A 21,794-nucleotide genomic window follows, 5' to 3' on the forward strand; every position below is an offset into this window, starting at 1 on the left:
AGATTCAGAGCAGAAAAAGTAGATTATCTTAGGAACCAGTTCAGTACAAGTTGGTAAGAAAAGACAGCCTAATTACAATTCAACAATGTACATACACTGTTAACACAAGTTGAATCTAAAAAGCCAGAATAATCATATTCTCACTTGCCCTGTGAGGGAAATGTTTTTGAAGTATTGGAAAGTTACCAATTTATAACTGAGGGAGAAGAATGAAAGAGAGCAGTAGTTGCTGCCTGGGGTGTGAGGGAATGCGGGCTAGGACAGTCCATGATCACAGCTTCACTGAAAAGCACTCTGATGACATTTGTCAGTGTGCACCCCAGAAGGCTGCCGGGGGGGTAACTGCAGCACGTGGGCTCCTGAGTACTGGGCTCCTGGCTGCGGGGGGCTAACTGCAGCACGTGGGCTCCTGGCTGCAGGGGGCTAACTGCAGCACGTGGGCTCCTGGCTGCAGGGAGCTAACTGCAGCAGGTGGGCTCCTGGCTGCAGGGGGGGTAACTGCAGCACGTGGGCTCCTGGCTGCAGGGGGCTAACTGCAGCACGTGGGCTCCTGGCTGCAGGGGGCTAACTGCAGCACGTGGGCTCCTGGCTGCAGGGGGCTAACTGCAGCACGTGGGCTCCTGGCTGCAGGGGGGGGGTAACTGCAGCAGGTGGGCTCCTGGCTGCAGGGGGGGGGGCTAACTGCAGCACGTGGGCTCCTGAGTGCTGGGCTCCTGGCTGCAGGGGGCTAACTGCAGCACGTGGGCTCCTGAGTGCTGGGCTCCTGGCTGCAGGGGGCTAACTGCAGCACGTGGGCTCCTGAGTGCTGGGCTCCTGGCTGCAGGGGGCTAACTGCAGCACGTGGGCTCCTGGCTGCAGGGGGCTAACTGCAGCACGTGGGCTCCTGGCTGCAGGGGGCTAACTGCAGCACGTGGGCTCCTGGCTGCAGGGAGCTAACTGCAGCAGGTGGGCTCCTGGCTGCAGGGGGGGGGGGTAACTGCAGCACGTGGGCTCCTGAGTGCTGGGCTCCTGGCTGCGGGGGGCTAACTGCAGCACGTGGGCTCCTGGCTGCAGGGGGCTAACTGCAGCACGTGGGCTCCTGGCTGCAGGGGGCTAACTGCAGCACGTGGGCTCCTGAGTGCTGGGCTCCTGAATCAGCCCTGGCTATTATAGGCATTTGGGGAGTGAACCAGACAATAGAGGAATTCTCTTTCTTCTCTCTCCTCCTCCCTCTCCCACTCCTCTCTTCTTACTTCCCTCTCTTTCTCTAATAAAATTAAAAATTAAAAACTTTTTAAAAATTAAAGCATGTACACCTTTGATCATGCAGTCCCACACTTGAGACTGTCATGGAAAAAAAAAATCAGTGTCTTACAGTCAAAGATATAAACAGATGTGTATCTGCAGCAGTGCTGCCCACAGAAAAAGGCAGGGAGAAGGGAATGCTCTCCCGACAGGAAATGATCCAATATGAGATCACAGTGCTACCCTCACTGGGGGACGAACGTATGCAGCATTGAAGAAGAATGTGTTAGTACTACAGAAAGGAGGAACATAAAGCAGTTTTACTGTTTTAACACCAATAATAGCCAAAAAAATGAACATTTGTGATATTATATATACTGTTATGAATCTATAAGCATGGAGAAAAATCCTAGTCAATTATAAAAGTTCCCTGGGAGGTCTTAGCTGAAACGGTGAGACAAGAGAATTAAGAAAAAAGAAGCATACTTACCCCTCAAAAAAAAAGCGTTATGATCCTATTTAAGGAAAACGCTGCCAGTGTGACTTAGCAATATATTTGAAGTCAGTAGGCCTAAAGGCGCGATAAAAAAGCACACAAACTTCAGGGCGGTGTGTGTTAACAGAGTGTCTAACCACAGCCACGCACCCCCCACACGTGTTCCTGTATGTGCAATAGGACAAGAGCCGGGAGAAGGGCCCCATGGGGGTTACATCCTGGCTGTTGGAGCCTCGAGGGCTGGGCTGAGGGGTCTCAGGGGCGAGATCCCTGCGCTCTCTGTGTTAGGCCTGATGGAGAGTGAGCAAGCGAGAAACCACATGTCGGCTTTGAAGGGACTGACCTGGGAAAGGGAACCAGGGTGTCTTTCGTGTAAACCCAGCAATGCTGTGTAGTTTGACAAACTTCACATTTACTTGATGTTGACTCCAGTTTTCACTGTTGTTCAAGGCTATGGAGAGTCCAGAAGACTGTGTCTACTCAGCACCCACTTGATATGGTAACTCCCGTTAAATGCAGCTCCTAGGGCTGTGGACTCCTGGGCAGCTGGCCTGAACGTGTTCTGGGTTTCTCTTCTCCCCCGCTCTCAGCACACGACGGCATCGTGATTAAGATCGAAGTGCAGACCAACGACGAGGACCCCGAGAGCCTGGAGACGCCAGAGCCCCTGACTGGACAAGTGGAGGAACATGGCTTTCCAGACTCGGAGCTGGGGGACCCCTGCGGGGAGCAGCCGGACCTGGACATGGCGGAGCAGGAGAACACGCTGGAGGAGTCCACAGAAGGCTCGAGCGAGTTCAGCGAGCTCAAGCAGATGCTGGTGCAGCAGAGGAGCTGTGCAGGTACTCTCCGAGCTGGGGAGGCAGGGAGCAGCTGCCGCCGGGGCCCTGCCTCCCAGGAAGGCTCTGCCTTGATGGGGACACAGCCAGGAGACGGCCCTAAGTGTGGGCCTGGGTTTGCTGTCCACTGAAGCTTCTCTGAGACTTTATATCTGAGCTAAGCAAGAAGTTGTTACAGACAAAGACTTGTTTAGATAGGACTCAAAAGGGATCTTGGAGATGAGCAATCTAGCCTTCTCATCCCACCAGCAGAGAAAGTCAGGGAGGTCGTCCAAAGTCACGCAGATGGTGGCAAAGCTAGAGTCTTTGATCATCTCCGGCCTTCCTGGACGCCTCAGGAAACCTGTAGATTTCCAACCCCCAGAGCATGTTTGTCTTTGTTTTTGATTTTTAAGATTTATTTAGCTGTATTAGAAAGGCAGTTTTACAAAGACAGAGAGAAAGATCTTTCATCCACTGGCTTACTCCCTTAGTGCTGATCTGAAGCCAGGAGCTTCTTCCCGGTTTCCACACAGGTACAGGGTCCCAAGGCTTTGAGCTATCCTCCACCACTTTCCCGGGCCGCAAGTAGGGAGCTGGAAGGGAAGTGGAGCAGCGGGGACACAAACCGGCACCCATGTGGGATCCCGGCGATTGCAAGGCAAGGATTTAGCCATTATGCTACTGTGCTGGGCCTGAGAGCATGTTTTTAACAGTGACCACCGTCTGTCCTTCTGTGACAGCCATTGTTTGTGCCTGGTTATGAAGCCACAATGTCATCATTCTGCTCGCTGTGGCTCTCTGCGGGTGCTGGACCAGAGAGGGCTCACAGCACCCAACCCCAGCCCATCTTTAGTGTTTGAAAGCGTGGTGCTGCAATGTCCCTGGTCCTGGGAAAACCCACACTCAATCTGTCTTGTGTGTGTCTCATATACACTATCAGGCTTAGGTCACATGGATTGTACTTGGAGATTTTTTTTTACTATGTATGTATTTACTTTAAAGGCAGAGTTACACAGAGAAAGGGGCAGGAAGAGATCTTTCATCTTTCATAGTTCGCTCCCCACATGGCTGCAGTGGCCAGGACCGGGCTGGGCAGGGCTGAAGTCAGAAGCTTCTTCCAGGTCTCCCACATAGGTGGTAGGGACCCAAACACTTGGGCAGTTTTCTGCTGCTTTCCTAGGCACATCAATAGAGAGCTGGATTGATAGTAGAGCAGCTGGAACTCAAAATGATCCCCAAATGGGATGTTGGCTTAACCACTATGCCACAACGCCAGCCCCCTTACTCTGGTTTTGTTGTTTGTTTGTTTTTCCAAGCTTTATTTTATTTTTATTGCAAAGTCAGATATACAGAGAGGAGAAGAGACGGAAAGGAAGATCTTTTGTCCGTTGATTCACTCCCTAAGCGGCTACAACAGCTGGAGGCTAGCCAATCCAAAGCCAGGAGCCAGGAGCCTCTTCCCGGTCTCCCAAGTGGGTCCCAAGGCTTTGGGCCATCCTAGACTGCTTTCCCAGGCTACAGGCAGGGAGCTGGGTGGGAAGTGGAGCAGTCAGGACAGCAACTGCTCCAATATGGGATCCCTGCATTTGCGAGGTGGGGATTTTAGCTGTTAGACCACCGCACTGAGCCCTAAATAGCTTCATGGTATTGCAGAGGCCTTTCTTTTTGGTATATGTAAAGATTTATTATATTTATTTGACGAGCAGAGTTGCGGAGAGATGGGGGAGAGACAGAGAATCTTCCATCCGCTGATTCACTCCCCTAAATGACTGCAACAGCCCGCGCTGGGCCAGGCTGAAGCCAGCCTACATGGTGCAGGGGCCCAAGCAGCTGGGCCATCTCCGTGCTTGCCTAGGCACAAATCAGAAGTGGGGCATCGGGACTCGAACCCTCACCTATATTGGATGTTGGCACTTAAGAAGTCTTTTTAATAGGCAGTGTTTTTTGCCTTTTTTTTTTCCCCCAGAAAGGACTATGAAAAGACTTAGGGCACATTCAGAATTTGTGCTAGACTGAGAGCATCAGCTAAGTTCCACATGGCTAGTCGGACCATTGGTTCTAGTAGAACCCTGGGAAAGCGAATAATAGTGCGTGGAATCTTGAGATGTGATTTTCAGGGCCAAAGACTTCGTTTTTACCATGCGTGATGCTATATGTGTGGACGGCAGAGGGGACAGCACAACCCTTCCATGATAGAAAGTCTCCTGGAGCATTGTGGCACAGTCAGCCACTACACATAGAGCTCTCCCATGCGCCGTACTCGGGGAGCGGCCCGCCACATCCATGATGCCTGGGAAGTTTCAAAGAGGCATCAGAACTGCATATTCTCGAGAACTTACATGCTCAGGGGACACTATATGTCTTGACATGGTGTACATCCTGCAGAGTCAGGCGAGAGAGTGGAGAGTTGGGGACACGAAGGACATCCGTGCCTGGTGTGCCTGGACCTGCACCCCAGAACTGCGAGGGAGACAGGGAGGACCCACCTGACTGAGCTTAGTAGACAGGACTATGCATGAGCTGACAGGCAAGGCCTGTTCTAAAGTTGGGGTGTGTGTTGTGGGGAACTCAGCAGAGGCAGACTGCTGCCATGTGGGGTCATCAAGGGACACCAGGACAGGGAGGTAGCGAGCTAAAGACGTGGCAGGAAAGTTCTCCAGGCAGACTCAGCATAGCAGGCCAGTCCGGGTGAGCCAGAGCAGAGAGGGTGAGGCCTTGTGGGTAAGGGGGCAGCAGAGGGGAGTAAGTACTTCATGAGCCGAGACCCCTTGATCCAGCTGGTACAACCCCATGCTGAAACAGCCCACACGGTCAAGGGGCATTAATTACTCCAGTATTCAGCGTGTTTTACGCTATGCCAGCTTGAGGCACAGCTGGAGATGGGTGCTCCCCTCCCAGCCCAGAGTAGCTGCCTTCCTCCTGCTAGGTTCCAGTCTACCAGCAGCTTGCTGCCAAGACGAGCCAGAACCAGGCTCCCCCAGCTCCCTCTGCAGTAAATTCCCAGATGGGCCTCCAGTGTGACCCATATTGAGTCCGTCTCTGTCCTGAACCAAACCGTGAAGCCAGCTGCCCCCAATCCCCGATCCTGTACATCTCTTGCTGAGCAGTACAGGAGCCCGGGTTGTGGGAGCCTGCCCCTGGATCTCTGCCTGCTTGGTCTGTATGGGAGGTCATAGGCACCCAGCACACTGTGTCCCCAGGGGAACCCCTGACTGTGGTTTCAGCTGAGACCTCAACCTGGCCTGTTCACTGGTCATTCAGTTGAGGGCAGTGGGCTGCACCCCAGTCTCTCTGTCCTTGGACAAGCTGTAATATGACTTCCTTTATTTTTTTTTAAGATTTATTTATTTATTTTTATTGGAAAGTCAGATTTACAGAGAGGAGAGACAGAAAAATCTTCCATCCGTTGGTTAACTCTACAAGTGGTCGCCAGATCTGAGCTGATCCGAAGCCAGGAGCCAGGAGTTTCTTCCAGGTCTCCCACGCAGGTGCAGGGTCCCAAGGCTTTGGGCCATCCTCGACTGCTTTCCCAGGCCACAAGCAGGGAGCTGGATGGGAAGTGAAGCATATAGGGGAGCAGCTGGGCTATGAACTGGTGCCCATGCTGGTACATGGAAGGTGAGGACTTTAGCCACTTGGCTATCGCCAGGATCCCCTATGGGTGCTGTTCCACTTCCCATCCAGCTCCATGCTGTGGCCTGGGAAAGCAGTCAAGGACGGCGCAAAGCCTTGGGACCCTGCACCCACCTGGAACACCCAGAAGTTCCTGGCTCCTGACTTTGGATCAGCTCAGTTGCGGCCACTTGGGGAGTGAATCGGCAGCAGATGGAGGACCTTTCCTCTCTCCTTCCCTCTGTATATCTGGCTTTCCAATAAAAATAAATAAATCTTAAAGAAAAAAGTCAGGTACGGTCTGCGCTACCTGCCAGCCTACCTGGTGCACGTGACTCACAGTGTGCCTGCCAGCCAGTGAGCGTTGCACCTGACCTGTGACATGACTGGAGGGTCTACACAGATAGACATGCCTTCCAGCCAATTACAGTGCTGCTCTTAAGTGGGAGGACTGTCGGAGACGCCTCCTTGCCTTCCCCTGTCTTAGTCTGTAAGTTTGTGCTTGCATTACAGTAAGTGGACATGCTCGACCACTTTGCGATGGTTCTGCTGCTGAAAAATACCGGCCTCAGCCCCTCAGTGGGGAAGGTGCAACCACTGACACCCCCTTGCTCTGAGCAGTCGCTAATGTCCTTTCTCTCTCTGTCCCTGGAACAGAAGGCATAGTGATCAAGACGGAGGAGCAGGAAGAGGAGGAGGAAGAGGAGGAGGAGGAAGAGCTCCCCCCGCACCTCCAGTCCCTGGGCCAGCTGTCGGGAAGATACGACGCCAGCCTCTATCAGACCCCGCTGCCTGGGGAGATGTCCCCAGAGGGCGAGGAGAGCCCCCCACCCCTGCCGCTGGGCAACCCCACAGTGAAGAGGCTGGCGCCTTCGGTGCGCGGCGAGCGGCACCACAGCGACAACCGCGGGTCGTCGAGTCAGCAGCAGCGGAACCGGCGCGGCGAGCGGCCCTTCACGTGCATGGAGTGCGGCAAGAGCTTCCGGCTCAAGATCAACCTCATCATCCACCAGCGCAACCACATCAAGGAGGGGCCCTACGAGTGCGCCGAGTGCGAGATCAGCTTCCGGCACAAGCAGCAGCTCACGCTGCACCAGCGCATCCACCGCGTGCGCGGGGGCTACGCCTCGCCCGAGCGCGGGCCCTCCTTCAACCCCAAGCATGCGCTCAAGCCGCGCCCCAAGTCCCCCAGCTCCGTCAGCGGCGGTGGCGGCCCCAAGCCCTACAAGTGCGCCGAGTGCGACAGCAGCTTCAGCCACAAGTCGAGCCTGACCAAGCACCAGATCACTCACACGGGCGAGCGGCCCTACACGTGCCCAGAGTGCAAGAAGAGCTTCCGCCTCCACATCAGCCTGGTGATCCACCAGCGTGTGCACGCCGGAAAGCACGAGGTCTCCTTCATCTGCAGCCTGTGCGGCAAGAGCTTCAGCCGCCCGTCGCACCTGCTGCGCCACCAGCGGACTCACACGGGTGAGCGGCCCTTCAAGTGCCCCGAGTGCGAGAAAAGCTTCAGCGAGAAGTCCAAGCTCACCAACCACTGCCGGGTGCACTCGCGCGAGCGGCCGCACGCCTGTCCGGAGTGCGGCAAGAGCTTCATCCGCAAGCATCACCTGCTGGAGCACCGGCGCATCCACACGGGCGAGCGGCCCTACCACTGCGCCGAGTGCGGCAAGCGCTTCACGCAGAAGCACCACCTGTTGGAGCACCAACGCGCGCACACGGGCGAGCGGCCCTACCCCTGTACGCACTGCGCCAAGTGCTTCCGCTACAAGCAGTCGCTCAAGTACCACCTGCGGACCCACACGGGCGAGTGAGCGAGCGCCCCGCCGCCGCCAGCCACCCAGCGGCCAGGTGCGTGCGCCCGGCCCCCCAGCTCGGACACCGGAGAGCCAGCGTGCCAGGCCCTGACCCAGCTGGCGGAGGCGGGGCGCCCTGGAGTCTTGCTGTGAGCCTCCCGTCCCCCTTTCATCCCTTCCCCCAAGGACCTGGAGGTAGTGACACCAGGTCCCTTGCTGCCGTGTTTCCCCCGGGGGCTCCAGGGGCGGGGGGGAGAGTGAGGTGGGGGGGCCTGGGGAACCCCCCCCCCCCTTTCAGGCTGTTCATTTCCTTGACAATAAAATGGATGAAGTCAATCAGCACGGGAGTGATTTGGCCGCCGGCCAGTCGGAGGGGCTGTGCAGGACCTCTTAGTTGGGCATAGAACTTTATAATTACCTTTTGGATACTGTGGTTCTATTTGATAATAATAGAGTAATTTTTAAAAGACGAGCGTTTCCTGTTTGCCATTTTTGTTTGGTGTTGAGGGGGAGGGGTTGAGAGGTGACCCCCCCCCGGGGGGGCCGTGTGCCTAGGTCACTGTCAGTGGTCAGCCGTCTCCTATGCTCCCTCCCCACTGTTGGTGGGGAAGAAGCAGGCCCCACCGGTTATAAGGTAGAAGGGCAGAGCCCGGCTGGGGCCAGCCAGAAGTAGCAGCCAAGACTAGCGGGAGATGGAAACTCCTGGTGCCGACTCTCCAGGGTACCCTGGTGCCCACAGGGACAGGCTGAGTCCTGGTCGACTAGAAAGGTCATGGAGAGGAACAGGTTTTGAATGAGCTGGAAAGAATGGCCCATAGCAAAAGCCAGGCTTTCCTGCCCTGCTGGAAGCGTAGCTGGCAAAGCAGTGGAGAGTAGCGGCAAGGTGCATGGAAGGGCCGCAGGGGCCCCTGGTGCCAGTCTTTGTGGAAGCCACAAAGAGCACAGGGTCGGCATGTGTTTATATTTGAATGCTGCACCAGAGCTACCTTAGATCTACTGATTGCCCTAGCAAACGCTGGTTCCTGGTGTCTTCATTTCTGATCATCCTCCAGCTTTCTCCCATAGAGACATCTGAGGCGTAGGACACAGCCCACAGCGTGGTCTGCTGTGACTGCTGCCGGGCTCAGCAGAGGGCCAAGCCTGGAGGCCAGCTGAGCCCAGGGCTCAGCCCATGACCTGGGGAGGCAGGGAAACAGGCCAGGGCAGCTCGGGATGAGATACGGATGGGAAAGCTTAAGAAAGATAACTTGCAGGGAGGAGGCAGTTTGTGCTTGACCTTGGAGTGGGAGCTGGGGGACCTAGAGATTATCAGCACCTTTCCTGCTTTGTGAAAGTTGGGTCACACGTAAAAGGCTGTGGCTTCTCTGAGGACACTGCTGAGTGCTTGAGGGAAGGTCGGACACTGGGGTGGCAGCCAGAGGGATGGGCGTGAAGGGGCTGGAGGGGAAGCCAGAACCTGCTGTGAGCGGCCCTGGGGCCAGCTGGAGAGCTGGACAGAAAGCAGGCAGGTTGTTTTGCTTGTCTGCAGCATGCACAAGGTGCCAAGCAGCGAATAGGGACTATCTGGCCTGCAGGAGGCAGGCTGGCCCCCCAGGTGGACCTGTAGGAGAAGGAAGATTGCCAGAGATGAAAAACAGGTGGGCATGGTCTTGAAGGCCGAAGTGGGGCAAGGACAGGGGAGCCACGGTAGACGCCATCTGTTGAGCTGAGCTGGCTGAAGGGCACGCACAGCAGGGAAATGGGCTGAGCGCTGCCCTGGAGCAGGCTGGGCGTGCAGAAGGTGTCTTGGAGCTAGGATTTGCAAGGCTATGGAGTTCGAACTGGGTCTTTTCTGAGAATCTGTGACAACTGTCAGAGAGAGGCGGGATGCCAGTGGAACCCAGGGCTCAGGTGAGCATGACAAAGGCCGTGCGGGCGATCCGTGTTCCGTGGGCAGGTCGGATGCAGGTGGACAGGATGAGTGGCAGGCCGGAGAGAGGTTGGCAGGGAGGCGCTCTAGAGGCCTCTGGGGAGGACTGTTGTGACTCAGCCAGGTCCGGATTTGGAGAGCCAGAGTGTCGGTCATTGCCAGGCTTCAGTGGAGACCCCTGGCGGTTTGGGCTGGCATTGAGATGGGGGACATTTGTGATGTGAAGCTATCTGGGCACTGTGGGGGCAAACAGGGCAGGGCTTAAGAGTCTCCTTTCCTGGACATGTGGTTTTGAGGCAGATTAAACCAAATATAGTTAAAGAGCGGGACTTAGGTAGGGCTGGGCTGTGAGGGTCTCTGTGCCTCTGCCTCCCCGTTCCAGGGTTCCACACCCCACTTCATGTCTTGGATCCCTGTATTGCTGCTCCTCCCTCTGCCCTCTCCCCACCCGAAACCATCCCCACCCTTGTCCTGACTCCCTGGGAAGGATTGTGCTTCTCGCTTCCTGTCCACCCTGATAGCTACTGGCAATCAAAGACCAACACCAGACACAACACAAGTCCACTAAAAGTGCAGCAAACACTGGAGCCGAATGGCCAGACCGAGACCTGATGCTTGTGTTTTCTTAATCAGGTTCATTACCAGATCAACTTCCTCATCTGTTAAATGGGAATACTACAGGTCCCATTGTTCTGAGACTTGAATAAATATGTAGCAAAGACATTGGCATACATTGGCTTATTTCACGACCAGCTTGCGGCAGGTGGGTGGTGGGCTGTCATGCATCCCAAGGATGAATCCCTAACAGACACTTCCTCCACAGGCGGGAGCTGAAAGTTGTTTCCTTGTGAGGAAACGCACATCTAGCCACAAGGGCAGCTGCACTGGGGTCCTGATGCTGGTGTGGACTGGGGGTATGCCCGCCACTCAGCCCATGGCTGGCCAGTGGTCGCTGCCCACTCCCATGGGATTTCCGGTGCTCTCCCAGGGGTTTCCTTGGCTGCCCTCCATCGCGTGAGAAAGTCAGGCTAAGCCTCCTCACTCGCCCTTGTCCACAGAGGCATGTATCCAAAGAGCAACTGCTGCTGATTGGATATTTCTTCTTTTGAAGATTTTTTTAAGATTTATTTATTTTTATTGCAAAGTCAGATATACAGAGAGGAGGAGAGATAGAGAGGAAGATCTTCCCCAAATGACCGCAACAGCTGGTGCTGCACCAATCCAAAGTCAGGAGCCAGGAACCTCCTCTAGGTCTCCCACGTGGGTGCAGGGTCCCAAGGCTTTGGGCCGTCCTTGACTGCTTTCCCAGGCCTCAAGCAGGGAGCTAGATGGGAAGCTGAGCTTCCGGGATTAGAACCAGCACCCATAGGGGATCCCAACGCGTTCAAGGCCAGGACTTTTAGCCGCTAGGCCATGCTGCCGGGCCCAATAATTTTTTTTTAATTTATATATTTTTATTTGGAAGGCTAATTTTTCAGCGAGAGAAGGTCTTCCATCCACTGGTTCATTACCCAAATGGCTAAAACAGCCTAGGCTGAGCTGATCCAAAACCAGGAGTTTCTTCTGGGTGTCCCATGAGGGTGCAAGGTCCCAAGGACTTGGATCAGAAGTGGATCAGACAGAGCACTAACCAGTGCCCATGTGGGATGCTGGCACTTGCTATCAGAGGACTATCCTGTTGAACCATGGTACCAGCCCCTTCTTGAAGAATTCTCATGCACCTGCATACCTCTGATGAGTACTTAATGATGCCTGGCTTCTGGCAATGAACTTGAGGCTCAAGGAGGATCAGTGGGCCCAAAATCACCCAGCCATCAGATGGTAAAATTGGGACTTGAACTTAATGTTGTCGCTGCAGAGCCCACAGATTTGGCCTGCAGTTCTTCCCCTGGGCCTGGAATGGTTGTTTTTGTTTTTTTTTTTTTTTAAGATTGTATTCATTTTATTACAGCCAGATATACACAGAGGAGGAGAGACAGAGAGGAAGATCTTCCGTCCAATGATTCACTCCCCAAGTGAGCCGCAACGGGCCAATGTGCGCCGATCCGATGCTGGGAACCAGGAACCTCTTCCGGGTCTCCCACGCAGGTGCAGGGTCCCAATGCTTTGGGCCGTCCTCAACTGCTTTCCCAGGCCACAAGCAGGGAGCTGGATGGGAAGTGGAGCTGCCGGGATTAGAACCGGCGCCCATATGGGATCCCGGGGCTTTCAAGGTGAGGACTTTAGCCGCTAGGCCACGCCGCCGGGCCCTGGAATGGTTGTTGAAGAGAGAAGAGGCAGCTCTTTCTGGGCCTGTCCTCTGCCCTCCACAAAGCCATTCCCAAGCCCTGAATGTCTGACTCGCGTTATAGTTAAAGGAAACGGAATATATCCTATCAAGCCGGCCACGCACGCTCTGCTCTGTGTCCAAACGTGGAATGAGCACAAGAATAGGAAAGCGTTCTAGAGGCAGGAAGGCCCTGTCCTGCAAGTGGGGCAGCTAGACAGGGGAGCTGGGCGGCCGGAGGGGCCACCAGGGGCCAGTCCGTGCTGTGTGCGGCAGAGGGCATGAGTAACCCCATCCCACACATACCGCCCGCCCACTGGTCTCCTATATTTATTGAGCACACGTGTGTGCAAACCATTGGGTTTTGTGGAAACACAAAAGATTTCCGGCAGCCTGGATCACACTTACCATCTGGAGGAGCCATAGCAGCCCCAGGCTCTAAGCTGACCCCCGGGCGGTGCAACTGCCTGGGCAGCGAGGGAGCCCTTCAGCGGGGGTCTGTCTCTGCCAGAACCAGCCACCTGTCGGCAGGACAGCATTAACCAAGCCAGGTGTTGGTGGAGAGCTTTCCCAAGGCACTGTTGTGGCAGCTCCTCAGATTAAGGGATCAGGGACCAAGGCCTGGCAGGCCCGCCTGTTGCCAGGGCAACGCTGAGTCAGTCAGGCTTCAGCTTTCTGGAAAGCATTTTGGTTGCTGAAGCCTCTTGCTGCTTCCCCGGTGTAGTGGGAACTTAGAGATTTCACAAAAATTTCAATCAGTTTTGCATCTACCTCGTTGGGAGTTGGGTTCCTTGAAATGAGTTTTGTTTGTTTTTAAGTAAAAATGTGGCCTCACACTTACAGTTCTATTTTCTACAAAGAACAGCTCTAGAGTGAAAGAAGTTAAAAGAGGACGAAGCAAAGGAGGGGGAGAGAGAACAGAGAACAAGGAAAGGAAGTGGGAGAAGGGAGGAGAGGAGGGAGAGGAGGGACCCAGGGGAAGGGCAGGGACGGAGAAAAGAAAAGCCAGTTCTGTGGCACAGTGGGTTAAGCCTGCCTGTGACACCAGCATCGCACATGGGCACTCGTTTGGGTCCCGGCTATTCCACGTCTAATCCCCCTTCCTGTTCATGTACTTGAGAAATCAACGGTAGATGTCCTAAGTCCTTATGCCCATGCTCTCCTATATAGGAAACCTGATGGAGTTCCAGGCTCCTGGCTTCAACCTGGCCCAGCTCTGGCCATTGCTGCCATTGGGGAGGCAACCAACAGATGAAAGCTCTCTGTCTCTCGTTCTTTTTTACCAGGAACTTCTTCTGGGTCTCCCACATGGATGCAGAGGCCCGAGCATGTGGGCCATCCTCTGCTGCTTTCCCAGGCCGCAGGCAGGGAACTGGATCCGAAGTGGAGCCACCGGGACTGGAACTGGCACCCAAACGGGATGGCAGCAAGACAGGCAGCAGCTTGAAGCACTGGGCCTCAGTGCCAGCTGCTCTTCCTGTCTCTTCATAGCTCTTTCAAATAAATAAATATTAAAGAAAGAATTAGACGTAGCATGTACTACTGATAATCTCACATGAAAACACCCCATAGAAACCAGACTAGCAATGACTATATTCAGGATAATAATAATCATGATTCCTTGACCCTTGCCCTGTTCCAACTCTGAGCTAAGTAAAAGAGTTCGTTTTGTTTTATCTTGCTGCCACCTGTGAGATCAGTGTGTGTGCTCCCTTTAACGGGAACTTGGAAAGATCGCATGGCTGGAATTTAACCCTAAGTGTGGTGAACCAGGGTATGTGCTGTTACCCACCACCGTACTGCTTCCCAGGTACAGCATGGATTCTGAATGATAACAGTAATAAAAGGCAGCCCACGCTCTTTCTCTAGCTCTGTGCTGTGGTGTGTGTTAAGTCTGGACTTGGCTGAAAGCAGACAGTTCACTGGCCAGCCAGGCCAGCCCAGACAGCATTTCAACAAGCAGCTCAGTTCACCTGACCAGCACAGACTGGACACTGCTCGGTACATGGATGGCTGGGGACCAAGCTAGACCCCATGTTACGCTGAGCCCCTTGATTCCCTAGGGACTGCAGGAGGAACCCCATTCCTAATCACACACAGGTCCTCTTGTGCATTTTGCTATGATGTTGGCCCCGAGCCAGCCGTGTGAGCCAGTCGGAGTAGTTGGGTCAAGCGGAACACGGTGCTGCCTGATAAAAGCGCAGCCCTGATCCTGAATGGCCCAGGCTCTGTGCTGTCACCTCCTGATCCATACCCTTCCCTCCAATACCGCTCTGTAAAACAATATCCAGGTTCCTGTAGTAACCTGAGAGAATCCAGAGGCATCACTACTGTCTGTTGACTCAGGTAATGAAAAGTTGAATTTTAATGCCATAATGTACCAAAGAAAATTTCCATCCCTATTAGTAATTGGCTATTTTTATTAAACATTTATTTTAATTGAAAAGGCAGATATACAGCTAGGAGGAAAGACAGAGAGGAAGATCTGTTTGCTGATTCACTCCCCAAGTGGCCACCATAGTCGGAACTGAGCTGATCCGATCCAAAGCCAGGGCTTGCAGCCTCTTCTAGGTCTCCCACGCGGGTGCAGGATCCCAAGGCTTTGGGCCATCCTTGACTGCTTTCCCAGGCCACAAACAGGGAGCTGGATGGGAAGTGGGGCTGCCGGGATTAGAACTGATGCCCTTATGGGATTCTGGCACGTGCAAGCTGAGGACCTTATCCACTTACCACGCTGGGCCTAGGAACTGGCTATTAATTGCTCTTAAATGACTGAGTATTGGGACATTAGACTTGAGTTTTAGAATTTAATGACTTTAAAAAGTATTTTTAAAATATTTATTTGCATTGGAAAGGTGAATTTTACAGAGGGACAAGAGAAAGAGAAAGTCTTCCACCCACTGGTTTACTCCCCAGATGGTTACAACAGCCAGAGCTGAGCTGCTCTGAACCCAGGAGCCAGGAGGTTCTTCTGGGCCTTCACATGGTTTGCAGGTAACATCCTCCTCTGCTTTACCAGGCCATAAACTAAGAACTGGATGAGAAGTGCAGTAGTTGGGACACAAACCAGCACCCATACGAGATGCCGGTACCACAGGGCAGCGGATTAGCCTGTTGCGCTTCGTGAAAGCCCTTAAAAACCTTTCTAAGAATTCATTTCAGTTAGTTTATTAGTAAAATATACAAACCCAAAATTATACCCTCAAAGGATTGAAATTGATTAGAGTTAAGCTAAACTTAGTTCAGAAAAGTCAATGCCATGGAATGTGACATTTGCCATTTTTCCCACATTCAAGAACCACATGGTTCCATGATCAAGTTTCTGCAGGTAAATATTGATATTTTTAAGCATGTTCCTACTTGGATTGATAGTCACCATTGAAAATCTCATTAATTTTGTACAAAAATAAAGATACTAAGTTTGGGGCCCAACACGATAGCGTAGCAGCTAAAGTCCTCGCCTTGAACTCGCTGGGATCCTATATGGGCACTGGTTCTAATCCCGGCAGCCCCGCTTCCCATCCAGCTCCCTGCTTGTGGCCTGGAAAAGCAGTCGAGGACGGCCCAAAGCCTTGGGACCCTGCACCCATGTGGGAGACCCAGAAGAGCTCCTGGCTCCTGGCTTTGGATTGGCTCAGCTCCAGCCGTTGTGGCAGCTTGGGAGTGAATCATCGGTCGAAAGATCTTCCTCTCTGTCTCTCCTCCTTGCTGTATATCTGCCTTTCCAATAAAAATAAATAAATCTTTACCCCCCAAAAAAGATACTAAGTTTGTTCCCATAGTTACCTTCTGAACAATTTAATAATAATAAATGCCCAACTAAAATTATGATTCCCTTTTCCACATGAATCTGGTAATTGCTTAGCTGACTTGAATTAACCAGTGTCTCCCTAAGGCAGATTTGTGATGTATTTTGAAATTAATTGGGGAAAAATATCTGAAAACACTGCCGAAAAAGCAAGTCACTACCCAGACAAAACAGCTAAACTCCAGTATATTTAATTCAAATAGTAGACATATTGAGAGAAATAGACACATTTTTCCTGTCCAAATCTGTGCCAGCTCCTTGGAGTCTTGGAACAAGCATTCGCTGCACACAAACATGCTTGGGTGTTCATGTTACCAAACAGCTTAACTCATGTCAGCATGTAAAGCGTCTAATGAAATGGGAGGATTCGTTGGAAACTTTTTTCTCCCAAATAAGGAAGTGACTTTGTTGTTTTTCTGACTAGGAAAAGAATTTCCAAGTTCCAAACAGTTGAAATTTCACTGAGAATTGCCCAGGTTCTCACCTTGTTCATGCTGGGATCTCATATCGGCGCCGGTTCTAAACCCGGCGGTTCAACTTCCCATCCAGTTCCCTGCTTGTGGCCTGGAAAAGCAGTGGAGGACGGCCCAAAGCCTTGGGACCCTGCACTCGCGTGGGAGACCCGCAAAGAAGCTCCTGGCTCCTGGCTTCGGATTAGTTCAGCTCCAGCCGTTGCAGTCACTTGGTGAGTGAATCAATCAGCAGACGGAAGATCTTCCTCTCTCTTTCCTCCTCTCTGTATATCTGCCTTTCCAATAAAAATAAATAAATCTTAATTTAAAAAAAAAGAATTGAATGTGTCCCTTATTTCTCCGAGAGACAGTCTCCAGCATCATCCATAAATGGAAGTTTGGAGAACTCCACTTGCCCACACACCTGGGATGCGGACCCTTCAAAAATTCCTCACGCATGAAACCAATGATTTACCTGGGAGAATCCCTCCCTCGTCTAGAGGAAGTGAATCTGGAGTCCATCGTAGAATTTCTCAGACTCCAAACACCAACATCTTTATCCAATTTCTAACGACCAGCCACGTTTTCCGCGATTCTTCTGGCAATATTTTCCAGGCTCTTATGTGAAACCCCCAGGATCCCTTAGTCAAATAACCCTTCCGCCCCCCTCCCCAGTTCGCTGTGTGAAAATACAGCAGTGGGTGTGGGGTGGGCTTTACCCATTTTGTGCCTTGCTCCAAAGTCTGGCGCCAAGGCTGGGCACCTAAGAGGCGCGCTGGGCAGACGATGAATGAGTTTCCGGGAGCAGCGTCCAGGAAGAAGCCCGGGAGGCAGTCCCACATCTCTGCTTGGCCAATTTTCTTAGAATGAATATGAAATCTCTCTCTCTCTCTCTCATGCACACACACACACACACACCCCTAATATTTCAAATCAAATAGTGCCGACTCCCAGGGTCACTGTCCAATCCTTTTACCGTAGTTGCTGGGTGCTCAGTGTGTGTCAGAATTCAGCCCTGGCCTTGGAAGGAAGGCCACCCAGCTGCCCGATAAGGAACCCTGCCACATGGAAGCTCCCGCAGGCCCCGGGCAGGCAGCCGAGGGAGGCCTCCTGTCCTTCCTTGGCGGCCAGTGAAATCGGAGTGCCACACCGAGCGGACACCCGAGGGGCTCGCGCCGTCCATCGTCCTGCCAGGCTGGCGTCCACCGACGGGAATGGCGCCCACAGAGGCCTGGGTCTTCGTGCCAGGCCCAGGCTTCCCACACTTTGGGGATTCTGCATCCTCCGTCTCCCTCGCTCGCCTCATCGTCCGTGTTCACTGCCCGGGAGCCCCTCCACCTGCCCCCCTTGGAATCCTGAGCCCCAATTTCAAGAACCCTAAGTGGGGAGCCTAAATGTGTACTCACAGGGCTGCAGTAATCACAGAGGTTGAGTGAAAACGATTGCTTTTTAACTTTAAAATTCATTTATATATGCCTTAGGACGTCGATATGAAATACATGTGTCTACACTCCACAGATGTGAGTTCATTTTAAGGACTTGGAGTCTCCCCCGCCGGGCGCCCGCGGCCCACGCTGAGGAGCCCGGAGGCCGCGCGCCCGCCGGGGCGGCCCACGTCGGGGCGGGTCGGGGGTGGGGGCCCACGTCGGGGGTCGGGGGTCGGGGGTCGAGTCGGGGCGGCCCACGTCGGGGGTCGGGGGTCGGGGGTCGAGTCGGGGCGGCCCACGTCGGGGCGGGTCGGGGGTGGGGGCCCACGTTGGGGGTCGGGGGTCGAGTCGGGGCGGCCCACGTCGGGGGGCGTCGCGGGCTTCCCCCTGCCGGCCAGGCCCCGGAGGCCGGACGGCCGCTCTAGCAGCGAAGGCCCTCTCGGTGGTGGTCGTGGCGCGCGCCCGTTGTCGCCCTCCGCCGAGGTGGCCTGGCCGCTCCGCTCGTCCCCGCGCTGCCCTGGCTCTCCGGCGACCCTCCTCCCCACACGACCACTCCCCTTTAAACAGAAGCAGCTCTCTGGTTCTTGCCCAGCTGTCCCTGGGCTGCCCCCAAGAGATCTGGGGGAGTCCGTTTGTTATGCAAATCCCCCATGCAAATGCGGAGATGAGACCTCAGCAAGCTGCGGCTGAGACATCCGAGGGCCCCAGAGGGAGTGTTCGCCCTGAGCATTAAGACTCATAAGCCACGGTCCTGCACAGCTTCTCATTGTTCCCACCCAGTTTTCTCATTTTCTCAGGCAGATGTTTAGACATGAGAGTCTGGGGGTGGCCACAGACCCTCCTCCAGGGGTGAAACCAAGGAACCTGTTCTCTGCTGGGGCCATGCTGGACCTTGCTGCCCCCCCCATCACCCCCCCCACACACACACACACACACATACCTGGGTCTGTCAAAGTATCCTGGTAAAATGGGAGCTCAGCCTAGGAGAATCGCGTTTGTAAATAAGTTCTCAGAGAGCCCAGAGATGTGCAACTCCCGGCTGCCTATCAGAACGTCACGGCCGCATCACCAGCCAATACCCCTTTCCTTTAGAGACGCACACCCCCATCAGGAAGAACGGCTCTCGCCTTCTGTCTTGACTGGCCTGTCTTGGAACATGTCTCAACAAACATTGCTGGCCTCTGCTGGTGTCTTCTCTGAACTGTGACTCAGAAGGGAACCAGGGCAGGGCAGCGCCCTCAAGGGGCAGTTTTACAGATGAGAGAAGGCAAGTTTCAGTCAGCCAGCGTGGTGACAGATGTAGCGTGCTGCTGCTGATGAGCTGGGCTTTTTTTTTTCTTCTTGATATGTTTTTGCAAACATTTGCCTCGTATTTTCGGAGCAATGGAATTACCCAGAGGATTCAGGCGTCTTCAGATTCCTGATGCATGCTGCCAAACTGTCCAGCAGAGCATCCACGGTGTGGCCAGTTCCCAGCGGGCTGTGGGTAGGGAGGCTGACAAGGACACGGCGAACCTAAGGAATAGGGAATAAGAATAGGGAACCTAAGGATGTGTGGCGGTGGAGCGGTGCAGTGAGCTTATACTGTGAGGACCCAGGTTTGAATGCATTTCTTTTTAAATATTTTTATTTTTATTTCAAAGGCAAATTTACAGAGAAAGTGAGACAAAGAGGAAAAAAATCTTCCATCCGATGATTCACTCCCTAAGTGACCGCAACTTCCAGAGCTGTGCCAATCCGAAGCCAGGAGACAGGAGCTCTGACAGACCTCCCACGCGAGTGCAGGGTCCCAAGGCTCTCCACTGCCAAGGGTCCTCCACTGCCTTCCCAGGCCACAAGCAGGGAAGTGGGTGGGAAGTGGAGCAACTTGGGCACAAAGCAGCACCCATATGGGATCCTGGCACCACAGGCAGGGGATTAGCCAGCAGAACCACAGTGACAGCCCCTGAATGCATTTCTAACAGGCGCCACCACGTGGATGGGTAGAGAATTCAGAGTTGATCTTAGTTGTAGCTAGCTTAACCCACTTACTCTTAGAGTAACACCTAAACACTCATCAGGGGCATTTGGGGCTTGCCTGCCTCCCCAGTCCTGTGGTGGAGTCTGTGTTAGTTCCTAGGGCTGTGTCACAAAGTACCACAAGCTGGGAGTAGGAGGACTTCAAGCAACAGGAGTGTATTTTTTCACAGTGCTAGAGGCCACAAATGCAAGGTCAAGATGTGGCCAGGGATGGTTTCCTATGAGGCTCCAAGGGAGACTATCTCCTGCTTTTGCCTGCAGCCCTGGGTTTCAGCTGCAACACTCCACCTTCTGCCGAGCTAGTCATTGGGCATCTGCCAGTCTTCGTCTTCTCACCCTGTAAGGATCACTGTGATATTGAACAGCCTACCTCCCAGTGATCTTTCTTTCCTCCTGTAAGGTGTTACAGAAATGTCAGTGTATCAGAGGTGGTCTCTGGAAGCCCCTTAGACTGGGAGAACCTCTCTCACCAGCTCCTACGCTAGGCTAGAGAACACGTCACAGTTAGACCAAAAGGGACAGTGGCTGAGGGTGCATGTTCATCACTGAAGACTGCTTCTCTGTGGCAGGGACCAGGCCAGCAGTCTGGTGCGTGGCAAAGGGCTTTGTAGTAGTGAACTTCGCATTGCTATTATGAAATACCTGGGTAGCCTTGCTACATAAAGAAAGGTTTGTTTTGGCGCGAGGTTCCGGGTCTTTGAGGTCCAAAAAGCATGCCCCTGACTTGTATGATGACATAGTATTTATGTGTCTCTTTCTGTGTCTGTGTAGTCTCTCTTCCCCTCCTTATAGAACTACTAAGAAGGGCAGACACAAGTTAAGTCTCTGTATGTGGTGCTGGCATCCCATATGGCCACCAGTTCGAGTTCCAGCTGATCCTCTTCTGATCCAGTTCCCTGCTAATATGCCTAGAAAGCAATGTGAGATGGCTCAGCGCTTTGGGCACCTGCACTCAAGTGGCAGATCTGGAAGGAGCAGATCTGGTCAGCTCAGCTCCGGTTATTGTGGCCATTTGGAGAATGAACCAGCTGAAAGAACAGCTTTCTCTCGTTAATCTGCCTTCCAAATGAAAATAAATATATTTATTAATGGAAAATAGAATAAGTGATAAAATACAGGTGGGATTTTTTTTTAAGATTTATTTATTTTTATTGGAAAGGCGGATATACAGAGAGGAGAGACAGAGAGGAAGATCTTCCATCCAATGATTTACTCCCCAAGTGGCCGCAACGGCCAGTGCTGCGTTGATCTGAAACCAGGAGCCAGGAGCTTCTTTCCGGGTCTCCCACACGGGTGCAGGGTCCCAGTGCTCTGCGCCGTCCTTGACTACTTTCCCAGGCCACAAGCAAGGAGCTGGATGGGAAGCAGGGCTGCCAGGGTTAGAACTGATGCCCATATGGGATCCTGGCACGTTCAAGGCGAGGACTTTAGCTGCTAGGCCACTCCACCGGGCCTGAGGTGGGACAGCCACTCCCACTGGAGAGCATGGGCTGGGATAGAGACAGACACGACTAAGCAAGGCTACAACACCTGTGCGCTGCATGTGGACTAGATCAGGGCCACAGCATCAGCTGGCAGAAGCTGGCACTGGGGACTAATTCTGTCGAGTCAAATCACAGGACCACCTAAAGAGTGCATAAACCGGGACAGAGAGACCTGGGAGGGAAAAAGTGGGTTCCCCCTTCTTGGGTCACTATTCCCGTGGGAGGGCATGAAAACTAGGACGGGGGCTGGGATGGCTAGATAGAGAGGTACTCAACAATATCTGTGAGGGCTGGATGGTTGAGTTGGTTAGATAAAACTAAGCTTTAATACCCATTGACAAGTACCAGAGCCAAATGGGATGGGGGACAGATTGGTCTTCTGCTACACATACTGGCAAACCAGGGTAGGGGGCGGTCTGGTGGGGGTTATTGTGGGTCGCCCCAACTAGGCTGCAGCTCCCACTGGTTGATGTAAGGGCC

General features: G+C 53.4%; 1 protein-coding gene across 3 annotated transcripts in view; it reads left to right on the forward strand.

Annotated features, from left to right (window-relative positions):
- ZNF777 (zinc finger protein 777) overlaps positions 1 to 8,418 on the forward strand; it is a 31,386-nt gene extending 22,968 nt beyond the window's left edge. For all 3 annotated transcript variants that reach the window (XM_004594438.3, XM_058681430.1, XM_058681431.1), the window contains exons 5-6: positions 2,311 to 2,562; positions 6,811 to 8,418. In XM_004594438.3, the coding sequence (XP_004594495.2) occupies positions 2,311 to 2,562; positions 6,811 to 7,967 (1,409 nt within the window). In that variant the 3' untranslated portion in view covers positions 7,968 to 8,418. The remainder of the gene's footprint in view (positions 1 to 2,310; positions 2,563 to 6,810) is intronic.
- Positions 8,419 to 21,794: the final 13,376 nt, after the last annotated feature.

This window comes from Ochotona princeps, chromosome 25 (genome assembly GCF_030435755.1).
Source record: "Ochotona princeps isolate mOchPri1 chromosome 25, mOchPri1.hap1, whole genome shotgun sequence".
In the NCBI taxonomy this organism is placed as follows: Eukaryota; Metazoa; Chordata; class Mammalia; order Lagomorpha; family Ochotonidae; genus Ochotona; species Ochotona princeps.